At 38.4% G+C, this 12,911-nt stretch overlaps 1 protein-coding gene across 5 annotated transcripts; it reads right to left on the bottom strand.

The window, feature by feature from the left end:
* Positions 1-2,523: 2,523 nt before the first annotated feature.
* Positions 2,524-12,682, bottom strand: VPS25 (E2F/DP family winged-helix DNA-binding domain-containing protein). Of its 5 annotated transcripts, none has more exons than XM_077378168.1 (9): positions 12,533-12,682; positions 12,376-12,427; positions 12,214-12,284; positions 10,632-10,707; positions 4,462-4,601; positions 3,741-3,794; positions 3,531-3,619; positions 3,367-3,442; positions 2,524-2,886 (listed from the first exon to the last, which is right to left on the bottom strand). In XM_077378168.1, the coding sequence occupies exons 4-9, from the start codon at positions 10,688-10,690 to the stop codon at positions 2,765-2,767; spliced, it is 540 nt and encodes a 179-aa protein (XP_077234283.1). In that variant the 5' UTR covers positions 10,691-10,707; positions 12,214-12,284; positions 12,376-12,427; positions 12,533-12,682; the 3' UTR covers positions 2,524-2,764. The 5 variants fall into 5 exon arrangements, with proteins under 5 accessions (XP_077234283.1, XP_077234280.1, XP_077234281.1 ...); XM_077378165.1 differs by having other exon boundaries at positions 10,632-10,729; positions 12,533-12,679; XM_077378166.1 differs by having other exon boundaries at positions 12,376-12,655.
* Positions 12,683-12,911: the final 229 nt, after the last annotated feature.

Genomic DNA, 12,911 nt, shown 5'->3' with positions numbered 1-12,911 from the left:
TGGACCTGCCAAGTGCATGCCAACCCTTGAAATTGCATCGATCGTATGATCCCAGCCATTGGATGGATGAATTTACTACAGATCATTGGGCTGCTTTTACTTTTTGAAAGCCAAAGATCCAATGGTCAGGATTGTCAGATGAATGGCATCTTTGGGGATTGTGTGATCCTCTGGGGAGAGCATTGGTGGGCCAGATTAATTAATGTGTCTTGCCAATTATTGTACATGAGGGACATGCAGAGTTATCCGTACAGGTCATATTATGGACCTGCCAAGTGCATGCCAACCCTTGAAATTGCATCGATCGTATGATCCCAGCCATTGGATAGATGAATTTACTACAGATCATTGGGCTGCTTTTACTTTTTGAAAGCCAAAGATCCAATGGTCAGGATTGTCAGATGAATGGCATCTTTGGGGATTGTGTGATCCTCTGGGGAGAGCATTGGTGGGCCAGATTAATTAATGTGTCTTGCCAATTATTGTACATGAGGCACATGGAGAGTTATCCGTACAGGTCATATTATGGACACCTGCCAAGTGCATGCCAACCCTTGAAATTGCATCGATCGATGATCCCAGCCATTGGATAGATGAATTTACTACAGATCATTCGGCTGCTTTTACTTTTTGAAAGCCAAAGATCCGATGGTCAGGATTGTCAGATGAATGGCATCTTTGGGGATTGTGTGATCCTCTGCGGAGAGCATTGGTGGGCCAGATTAATTAATGTGTCGTGTGTATTTGGCTCAAAAAAATCGAACAATCCAAACAGGTATCGGCATATTTCTATTAAACAAGAGTCAATTGCCATATTGCAGTAGTAAGGCCTATTTGTTTTGGATTCTGAGAACTGATTATTAGACTCAAAATTAAATGCAAATTGTAGTCCAATAATCACATTTGGACTCACAACTGATTCTCAAAATAAAAACAAACAGGGCCTATTAAATAAAGCGATTTATTTGCAGGAGTAGGTGGTTGGGGCCACCACTGCTAATATCAGTATGATCCAAGAGTGGTCCTACTTATGCAATCATTTCAGTAGCAGGGCACCGGATCGGAAGATCCATAGAGGGTAGAGTGCCATTATTAAAACGAGGGAGTGGGGATATCAATTCTCAATATAAAATCTTGAAGAAGTTGTTGAACAAACCTAAGGAGGAGTGAATGGCACACAGCCCACAGGAATGGTTGTACCTGCTGCTGAGTGCTGACGGTTGATGTTGGAAACTCATTCGCGTAAAAACAAGAAAAATGGGGTACCATTTGTTCTCGTCTTGTTTCGAATAACAAATGTGGTGGAAAACGGTTTCCATGAATAAAGAAGGTTGATGTGATGTGATCACAACGGTTTCACTGAAAATGGGGTAGAGATGTGAACGGATCCACTCAGGATCGAATCCATGTAATGTCTTCATCACGAATCCAGTTGGAGTCTGAGTTCGGATCGTCTCTTATTTCTGCTTGTAGACCAAGGTTTTAAATTTCGGTTTCGGTACCGATTTCGGACCCCACTGAAATTCAAAATTTAGGCAGATTTCATTGAAAATTCAGGAAATTTCGGTTTCAGTCACCACCGAAATCCGATGTATACAAGTTAGAGGAAAGAGGCAAAGAAAAAAATAGTCATCAGATTAAAGTGAGAAAGTAAAACATTGTTTGGTATCTTGAGTAGGATTGTTAAGGAAGGCAGTGAATGAGCGTGAAAAATTATTCCGTGGAATATTCGGCTGAGAAAGAAGGAGAGGGAGAGAATTCTGAGTATAAAGTAACATCAAATGAACGATTTGGATATTGGAATGACGCTGGCCCTAAGCTATTCATGGATGGGGCCTGCCTTATTCAAGGATCTAAGCTATTCATTTGTCAGGCCCCACCAAAGGTTCATCGAGAGAGATGAAGAGGCTTGAGAGGTGGGAGTAAGCGGAGCCATCCTAACCCCTTGACCTCTTAGGACTCGTTTAGGATTCAACATAGTCTCTAATCTTACCGAATAATAGTCTTGCTAAGACTCAATTTAGATTTGCCTTAATTCGTTTGTGCAAAACTCAAGTTTCCTCCACAAAATTGTTATCAAGGCCTAAAAATGAATAGAACGGACAACCTTTTTCAAAAAAAATGAAGAAAAAGGAGAGGAGAGGAAAGGAAAGATGGAAATATAAAATGTTCAAAAGAGAAACCTAGAAAAGGTTCAGAGATAAAAGGGAAAGGCTTGAGAAGAGATGGTTGAATGATGGAAGAAACAAAAAGTTAGAGAAAAAGGAATCTGTTTATTCTCTCATAAAAGATCCATAACTTTGGGGTGTTCCACCTTTTCTAGTCAAAATGGACAGGAAACAAAGTAAAAAATGTGTGGACTTTGCAGAATAAATTGCAAATTTATCTCCTAATTGAAACTATATAAATCGTACACAAAGTCCAACAGTCGAGTTCTAATCTTTTGTCCAAAACAATGTTCAAAATGCGTGTCTGATCGGATTAGAACTCAAATCAACTGCCAACTTGATTAGACCAGAGAAAAAGAAAGAAATACAAAATTCCAATTATATATAATAAACTGCACATCAATTAGGCCAAAATCAGTTTGGTTTTAATTGACTCAACCAAGTCAAGCTTTGAATCCGAAGACAGATTTCAAATTCAGTTCAAGTTTTTTAACATCGACTGGAGAAAACCTGACATCGACATCGACTGGAGAAAACTCGACGGATAGCAAAAGTAGAGCATTATCCACTTGAGAACAAAGATGGCACTATGAATATTACGCGGAGAATTTCACACCTTCATCATCAGCTGAGGTGCCTTTGAAAATTGTAGCTTTCCCCTTATTTTCCAGTAATCTCAGAGCTCGCATCAGTACAGTGCGATCAATCCCTGCAAGCTCTGGAGCATAATCGGCAACAGAGAAAACCAAGTTATTGCACTCACCAAAATGTTTTGTTCACTATACGGCCACGTTTAACAACCATGAATTTCTTGTCCATGGAATATTAGCTTGCTCGAAGGTGAGGGAGGGTGGTAGAGAAAGAGACTTTAGCTCTTTCATACCCTCTCAAGTCTCTCCTCTCACCCTCTTTACCCCTCTCTCTTGCCACTTGATAAACTAACATTCCATGGAAAAAAGTTTCATGGTTGCCAAACATGGCAAAAATGAAAAGCCAAATCTAGGGTAAACTAACAATTAATACACTTCGGTCACGGATAAAATTAATTGCATTGACAAACTTCAAAATAGAAGGGCGGATGTCATGGTCTTTCACTTCAGTTGAATTTGTCTATGATCAATGAAAGAAATGACATGATGAACTTTCACCTCAGTTGAAATGGTCTATATCATTGAAAGAAATGATAAATTGACCTTACCTGTGCCTCGGGATTCAATTCCCGAGCGTATTTCTTCCAGAGTTATCACACCATCTTCAAGTCCGTTCTCTTTCACCTAATCACATAATTAAGAAAATTCAGCAGATGGCAAACGACAGGAATCACCATGTAACTTCCAAATTACAATTACAATCTCCACTCACAAAACGTAAAATACAGTCGGCCCAGTCTTGAATTCGAAGCCATAAAATAAGACACTTCTTGTGTCCTTTGTCCATCCATTCAGCACGCCCTGTGAAAAAAAAGGAAAGTTTAAGAAGCCCAATACAAATTTTAAGTTCTTCCAACCATTCAGCATGTCCTCAGAATATAAAAAAGGACAGTGCCAAAGATCAACATGGGAAAAAGCAAACCTTCTGAAACTAAGGCTGCAAGGAATACCTCCCTCGCTTCATGGTTAAGAGATCCTGCAAAGCCACAATGACATCATAAATTACAAAAGATTCCAAGCAATCGACCAAATTCATCATAAATCGGATGTACTTTGGAGGATTATTGTCTAAAAGAACAGTTTCAAGGCTGATAAAAGCACTGCTAAAGAATAAGCCGAACGAACATACACCAAAGAAACTTGAATCAGAGAACTTTATTAGAATTCTGAATAACAGTCAAAATATCTTGAATGATTAAGAAGAGTATAACTAGAATCATCAGTGTTCGGAATAAGAGGAGCTCGAAAAAAGTTCATGCATTTCAATGAAAAATGGACCTCTTTGAAAGGCAATAGCTGTTATTGCATGACTTCACGTTTATAAAATTATTGCAATTGCAGAGAATTGCCAAAGAATTTTAAAAGGTTAAAAAACAGTGTCACAACTATGCTATTTGGAGACGATAAACAGAAAGCAATCGAGTTCACATAACTTAAAATTTAAGCGACCTCTCAGAAATGCATAAGTTATGGAGCTACATATCCAGTTTACAAAATTATTGATGCTGAAAAGAGTGACAAAGCATCTCAAATGCTTAAGAAAACCATCTTTCCATGGGGTTTGAGTAAACAGACTGAGGGAAAACAAGTTCATGCAGTTTTTAATGGAAATGACAAACTTCTCAGCAAAAGACATAACTTACTTTCAATCACTGGATTAGTGAATAAGGGGAAGTCTTCTTCCAATCCAATTACAAATATCTTTTGACTTCTACAGTAATCTAGTATCAGTTCCCTCCAGAGTTGAACCTGCTTTTCCCGTGTGTCCCTTACTGGCTGCAAACTGAATGACAGGTCCATGACCGAAGGCAAATTAGACTGAATCATGAGTTGCACATATCCAATTTGCACAAAAGATAAATATAAAAATATTTGCTTATTGGCTGGCTACTCGGCCAAATAACATTGGTCTGGCCAAGTATCAACTCTTTCTTTTCCCTGAATGGCCGGGTATCAACTACCAAGCCCAAACTCCAGTTTTGTAGAAAGTCATGACAGTGATGCTGCTTTACCTTAAGGCCCTGTTTGGATGCAGTTTAATTCCAGGGATATGCAAAGTTCAGGGAGAAGACAGGAATTGGGAATCCCTGGGACTTACCCGGGGTTTACCCTATTTATTTGCTGGTAAAATTGGGATGTAGGAAAAAAAAAAAAAAAAAAAAAAAACAAAGAACAAAAGCGTAGATTAAATTTAAAAATGACATTCTCGTATCCCTTCCCCCTTTGCTACAGTGCTCATCTTCTTCGCGAAACGGCAGGCAGAATGGGCTGGAGAGAGAGAGAGAGAGACTGTGAAGTTTACCAACAAAAAAACCCAGTTTTGGGGTTCTTTCATGGGGGTGCTGCGGGTATGACACATCACTCGATAAGGGACTGTCGGGTTTACTTGCCAATTACTCTCTTAAATGGAAACCAAGCAGGTGGTTTTGCTTAGGTGGTGCCTCATCCTCCCCAAACAAGCACTAAACACACCGACAGTTGGGCATCCAAACAGGGCCTAAATAGCTAAAGCTTTTAGTCCAACTGCTGAGTCAAACTCTACAATAGAAAGACCGACTATAATCAAATCCAAATATAAGCTTGTTGAACCATTATTTCCAACAAAAGGAGTGCTGACTGCTGAGAAAGATAATAACTCCAACCAAGAATCACATAGTCATATGCTGTGGTTCACAGTATTTGGCAAAATGCAATATTACCAATAGTTTGAACTTTTAACATGCGAAAAACCTCCAGTAGGGAAAACTCGAACTCGGACATGAACTCGGCCAAGGCAAAAGGGTGTCGATGGAGGTGAGTTGATGATAGATGCATGGAGTTTTCAAATAGTAGGAAAAACATTTGCATGAGCATGCATGAGGCATACCCAGTAATAAATACATCACGGTGTTTAGTACATTTGCTTTGGTCATTATCTACAGTCTTCCAAGGCATAAATGCTGATGGTATATAGTCATTCCAAGCTTTCCATCATTAGAGAGGGACTATCATCACTGGGGGCCAATAGAGGGTGTTTTTTTTTTTCTTGGAATAGTAGCCCATAGAGGGTGTTGGTGCGCTGCTTTTTTTTTTAATGGTCAGGGTGTTGGCTTCTTTTCCATCTAGTTAGATGGCAGGCAAATTGGTTATTGTCGTTTGGCATAAAACTTTCATCTGGTATCATTAAAAAATATTGTTATTACATACAAACTGTTAGAAACTATGATTTGTGGACACATACATGAGTGTCGCATGTCGACACTGACACATAGTGTCGGACACGGCAAACCCCCAAAATTTAGAAACGGGGACGCAACTAAAATAGAAAGTATATAATCATGATTTGTCAATATGGATTCGTGTGTGTTGAGTTTCGACACGGATACGAGTTGTTCATAAATGGTGGCATGTACATACACATAAAATTATTGATTACTATCATAGTTTGTAACAATATAAATATGGTATTCATTCTCCTCTTTCAAAAAATAAATAAATAAAGAGGAAAAGGATTGTACCCTCGAGCGTACGAAGCTTATGGTACGCTCGAGTGCCCAATTACATGGGGTTCCACTTTGTTAGGATGATCCAAAGCATTCATTTGAAAGGCCCTATCATAGATGGGGTGTGTACCAAAAATCAGCTCCATAGGATGATCCTAACCCATCCATTTGTGGAGGTCACAATGGACAGACACTGTGTGTCCACAAATCTGCCCATTTTTGCCTCCACTTTGGAGGGGTTAGGATGATTCAATGGAGCTGATTTTTGGTACACACCCTATCTATGATAAGACCTTGCAAATGAATGCTTTGGATCACCACAAAAAATGTGGGACCCATGTGATTGGGACTCGAGCGTACCATAAGCTTGGTACGCTCGAGCGTACAATCCTTTTCCTCATAAATATGGTATTCATTTGATAAATTAATAAATTTTGGAATCAATCAACTAAAATCTAGAACAAACATGGGATAATCAAATAACAACACATTTATCAATTTAATCAAGTTCTCTTCGGCCTCCAATATACAACGGTTTCACCGTCTTCACCAAGTCGTAGAAGCAAAAGACCTTAGCGGTACACTCCTCGCGAAGGTCCTCTACGAGAAAGAGAGACCAATATGATACAATGAATATAGTATTGGAATAAGAATTTGTTTAGGGTTTTAGGTTTAGGGAAGGGAATATAACAACAAATATTAGTTAAAGGAGAGTTAATAGTTAACAAAGAGCTAAAAGAAGACTTAATAATTGTGAAACAACCAGTTACTCCAGAAGCTTAAGCTTATAGAGATGGCGTTATTTAATCTTTTATACTTTAACACTCTCCCTCACATCTGGCCCCTCTTTCTAGGATTGGCCTACACGTGGCACATGTGACTCCTCTTTTGGGTTTGGCCATTGCATGTAGATTTTTGCTATCAAAGAGGTTTGAACTCAGGACCTTTGGCTCTGATACAATGTGAAACAACCAGTTACTCCATAAGCATAAGCCTATGGAGATGGCATTATTTTATCTTTTATACTTTAACAATAATAAAAGAAGATTTTAACCATTAAAAAAAAAGAAAAGAAAAGAAGATTTTATAATAAAAGATGTAAACCGTAAACACAATATTCAATAATAAAACAGAAAACCCTAGCAACATATTATATATATATATATATATATATATATATATATGTGTGTGTGTGTGTGTGTGTGTGTGTGTGTGTGTGTGTGTGGGTGGGTGGGGAGGGGGGGAACGGTTTGTGAGCTTGAGCTCACGAACCTTATATGAGCTAGAGTGCCACAAACACATGGGTCCCACATTTTTTGAGGTGATCTCATTTGGAAGGCTTTTATATAGATAGGGTGTGTACCAAAAATCAAGTCCATAGGATCATCCTAACCCATCCAAAAGTGAAGGGAAAAATGGACAGACACTGTTTGTCGACAAAACAAATCTGCCCATTTTTTCCCTCCACTTTTGGAGGGGTTAGGATGATCCAATGGACTTGATTTTGGTACACCCTATCTATGATGGGGCCTTGCAAATGAATGGTTCGGATCACCACAAAAAATGTGGGACCCATGTGTTTGAGCACTCTAGCTCATATAAGCTTATATGAACTCTAGCTCACGAACCATTTCCCCTATATATAGAGGAAAGCTTTTCTAGTGAGAACCTTCTCTAGTCCGCCGACCAAAAAACACAGTGGTCCCACATTATTTGGATAATCCAAAACATTCATTTGATAGGCCCTAGAATAGATAGGGTGTGCCCAAAAAATCAGCTGCATAGGATCATCCTAACCCTTTGATTTGTGGAGGTTAAAAATGGACAGATTTGTGGAGTTTATAAGCGTCCATTTTAACCTCCATAAATCGAAGGGTTAGGATGATCCTATGGAGATGATTTTTAGGCACATCCAATCTATGTCAGGGCCCATCAAATGAATGCTTTGGATCATCAAAACAACGTGGGCTCACTCTGTTTTTAACCTTCACTGTCCATTTTTAACCTCCACAAATCGAAGGGCTAGGATGATCCTATGGAGCTGATTTTTTGGGCACACCCTATCTATGCCAAGGCCCATCAAATGAATGCTTTGGATTATCCAAACAACATGGGCTCATTGTGTTTTTGGTCGGCGGACTAGAGAAGGTTCTCTAGTCGGCTGACTAAAAAACTTTCCTCATATATATATATATATATATATATATATATATATATATATATATATATATATATATATATATATATATAGAGAGAGAGAGAGAGAGAGAGGAAAGTGAAGCTACACCGCCGGCTTAAAATACAATGGGCCCACATTGTTTTGGTGATCCAAAGAATTCATTTGATTGGCCCTCACATAGATAGGGTGTCCACCAAAAATCAGCTCCATAGGATCATCCCAACCCTACGATTTGTGGAGGCAAAAATGCACGTGTAAAAACCTTCACAAATTTGTCCATTTTTGCCTCCACAGTTTGAAGGGTTGGGATGATCCTATGGAGCTGATTTTTGGTGGACACCCTATCTATGTGAGGGCCAATCAAATGAATGGTTTGGATCACCAAAACAATGTTTAGCTACACCGCCGGCTTAAAATACAATGTACCCACATTGTTTTGGTGATCCAAACCATTCATTTGATTGATAGGGTGTCCACCAAAAATCAGCTCCATAGGATCATCCCAACCCTTCAAACTGTGGAGGCAAAAATGGACAAATTTGTGAAGGTTTTTACACGTGCATTTTTGCCTCCACAAATCGTAGGGTTGGGATGATCCTATGGAGCTGATTTTTGGTGGACACCCTATCTATGTGAGGGCCAATCAAATGAATTCTTTGGATCACCAAACAATGTGGGCCCATTGTATTTTAAGCCGGCGGTGTAGCTTCACTCTCTCTCTCTCTCTCTCTCTCTCTCTCTCTCTCTCTCTCTCTATATATATATATATATATATATATATATATATATATATGATATGTTTATGAGAGAGAGAGCTATTTTACTCTCTTTTTTCTCTCTACCTCTTTTCTCTTCTTCTTCTTTTCTCTACAATGGAGGTTCGAATACCGTGAACAATACCTAACATAACCTCATACATCTTAAACATGTCCGTCATGCAACGATATTTAAGTAAATTTTTGGATCTCATTTGAATTCAGAGGGCGAGCCTTGGCGCAACAGTAAGGTTGCTCCATTGTGACCTGGTGGTCACGGGTTTGAGTCACGGAAACAGCCTCTCTGAAAAGCAGGGGTAAGGCCACGTACATCTAGCCCTCCCCAGACCCCGCAATGGCGGGAGCCTCGTGCACTGGGCCGCCCTTTTTTTTTTATTTGAATTTAGAACAGTCCTATGGAGACTGTCTACTCTCTTTTATCTCAACCGAATAAATTTTGGATCTAGTAGGATCATATCAGATCCAAAGATTTGTCTACATACCATCCATATTGATCCAACTGTAATCGAATCCATATAACAAGACTGGGTTCATTGACAGGTAGATACAAGAGCAGCGCATGCAAGCACACAAAAGCTTTTGAATTCAAATGTCAGACAATTAACTTGGAGTTAGAAGGCGCAATAAAGGGAAACCTACAAAGAAGCACGTTCAGCATTTTTAATTACTCCTCAAAGAAAAACGACCACAAAGGCCATTGTCATATTGGTGTTGAAGGTTCTACGTTGATGGAGCAAGAACATATATCACCTTTGTAATAACCATGGGTCATGAAGTAAAGGTGTTACTTTAAAAAAAAGATTCCTTTCCCAGCTCTTTCCCCATTTAACAGTCAATCTCAAGAACAAAACAACGAGACATATTATATTCATCAGAACATATTCTAAACAACAATCAAAATGTCTATACCTTTCTGTAAATTATAGAAGTAATAAACTATCCAACATGCCCTATTTACGATTTCTATCAAAGTGCTGTAGTGGATTTATAGTTTTATATGCCAGTCTGTTTTGAATCTTAAAATTTAAACCCACAATCTTGCTTAACTGGGAAATTTTAACATAGCTCCCAATTCATATGAATTCTGTAATGACTGGATTAAATACCCTTTTAAACCATTAAACAATTTCAAAATTTCTACGTCCAACTTATTAAATTGATTAAGAAAGAATAAGAAACAATGCTAGCAACAAAACCAGGTGCCAAACCCAAAGTTAAATTGTACGAAGCTAAAGCAACATAAGCAAACCACATTTAATTGCAAGAAAAGAACATACAATTAAGAAATCGGCAATTTGTTGAAAGGCTTCTAATTGTAAATTCAGAGTAAAAATAAAAATAAAAAAGAACCACATGCTCAAAGGTTAGTGAATTACGTAAAATATGGCGGATAGTTGAAGATTTGTGGTAGCTTGAAGTCCCCCAGTTTCTGCATTTCACCACCTTTTGTATCTGTAATATGTTAATCGCGTGTCTGTAATCAGAAGATTCAAATATATTCAGCAAGTTCATCCATAAACCAACAACATTGCAAAATAATAATTAAGGCAACACGAATGGGAATTCCAATTCGTAGCCTAATTTACTAATTTAGAGCTAGCAGAGATCATCTTATTGGGGGTGCCTCTGCCCCTGCTGTAATTTTGTCCCTCTGTAATAAGGCATTCTCCTTCTCTGAAAAAAAATATGCAAATTTACCAAAACCTACTTGGTTTCTATGTAAATTTTTTCTTTCCACAATTCAGAGGTAAATAATATGATCATCATTAATTTAGACTTTGGAGATTTCTCTAAATAAAAATTGAATAGGGCTGGTCCAAGTTATGCTTTTCCATGTAAAAAAGTAGGAATTTTAGAAATATTTTTCCTTTCCAAACTTTTCCAGAAAATTCCTGCAATACAAACAGGGCCTATAGTAATACCAACACCTACTTAAGAATAGCATAGTCAAACCTATTTGAATTTAGAAGTTATAAGCAAAGCCTACTTGTATGTGTCTATTACGTGCCTAATTGGCCGTAACACAAATAAACAAACGGAAGATAGAAAAAGAGGGGGAGAGAGGTTGATTCGAGGCAACCGGACCTCCTAATGACTCGATTCAAGAGGAGCCATGACTCTCCAAAACAAAGTTTCCTTTGCTGCTGTAAAATTCTTCTTCTTCCATTTCATTAGATGATGGAATTTTAAATACAAATATATGCCACTTGGCACATGCATAATGCAATCACTACTAACAAAACCACACTAACCGACTACCACTACTCACATGACATCAACACCACTACTTAATAACCACACACCACTACCCACATTACATAGCACTACTTAGTAACTACACACACAACTAACACCACTAACATGCACATAACAGTGTCAAAATTGGTATCACATTCCAATCCAATTCCAATTCCCCTCATAAACAGATAATGATTCCAATTCTACTGTTTGTGTAAGCACTGGAATTTGTCTAGGGAATCAATCGTGATTCCAATTCTAGTGTTTGGTACTCATCAGACCAAAGAGGGAATGGATTCAATTTTTCAATAAATCTTACATATTGTCCCACTGAATAAGACTTGTTGTTTTTTCCAGATTCATCAATGATAACTTAGTGAGACCATGCTAATCAAGGTGAAGTCATCTGGTTCAACACCATCCAGACTCATCTGCCTAAAGAGGGTCAAGCCTTATTTGGCCTATAACAATTCCATCTCTTGGTGTCATTCTCTCAAACAACTTGTGAGCATCATCTTGTAAGCACATGCACCATACAAGTGGATTAGATTGTCCTAAACAAAGAACAAGGGTTCAATCTTCAAATCACATTCGGAAGGGATAACAAAAAAAAACCCCAAATTTTATTTTTCAAATCATAAAAAAGAAAGTCATCCAAGAGAAACAAAAGAAAAGTTGAAAACTTCAAGCAGAGAGAGAGAGAGAGAGAGAGATGAATACCTTGAAATTATAAGAGATCGGATTTGTTGTTGTTTTTTAAATGGGTCCTCATTTCTGGTTTTGGAGATAAGCTGTAAAACCAAAAAAGTAAAAAAGGGATTCTGGAAAGGGGCTCTCTTTGAGAAAGCAGAAAAGCTATGGGAGAGAGAGAGGGATGGATACCTTGAAATTTGCACTTGATTTGGAGGAGAGACGGACGACAGAGGAGAGGAGGCTGTTGAGAGAAGAGAGAGGAAAGGCTGTGAAAACGCCGAGCGATAAACCCTTTTCGCCCAAAAAAACAAAAACCCAACCCAAAACGAGAGAGGAGAGGAATTACGTGCTGAGAGAGGAATACGGTAATGGCTCAAAGACGCTGATAAATTCGGCCCTTTGGTAGGATAAAATAACCCCTCTTACTCGCTCTCCACCATGAGGACTCACTAAACAATTTAATTGTTAAGTCTCTCCACTCTTTGAAAGCAAACTTTTAGTTCTTGGGGCTGAACCGGACTCAGAAAAAAAGAGCATTTTACAAAAAAAAAAATAATAATACTTGGGACTCCCCTACTTCGAAGATCTAAAACGCTCATTTGTTGGGCCCCAATACAGAACGAAGAGTTAGGATGATCTTATGGAGATGAATTTTGGGAAACAGGGAAAGGCATATCTACATGGGCGTTGATAAATTCGCACCCCTGTAGGATAATTCGCACCCC

This window comes from Tasmannia lanceolata, unplaced genomic scaffold (genome assembly GCF_043159265.1).
Source record: "Tasmannia lanceolata isolate RefF3 unplaced genomic scaffold, GAP_Taslan_0.1 ptg000005l, whole genome shotgun sequence".
NCBI lineage: Eukaryota > Viridiplantae > Streptophyta > Magnoliopsida > Canellales > Winteraceae > Tasmannia > Tasmannia lanceolata.
The sequence above is the reverse complement of the archived record's forward strand: the minus strand, read 5'-3'. Positions and strand labels throughout refer to the sequence as shown.

Coding starts and splice junctions, on each gene's coding strand:
- VPS25 (XM_077378168.1), bottom strand. CDS start 10,690: ATGCAGAAACTGGGGGACTTCAAGCTACCACAAATCTTCAACTATCCG. Junction 4,602..10,631: donor AACTATCCGCCATATTTTAC/GTAATTCACTAA, acceptor CCTGTCATTCAG/TTTGCAGCCAGTAAGGGACA. Junction 3,795..4,461: donor CACTAATCCAGTGATTGAAA/GTAAGTTATGTC, acceptor GTGGCTTTGCAG/GATCTCTTAACCATGAAGCG.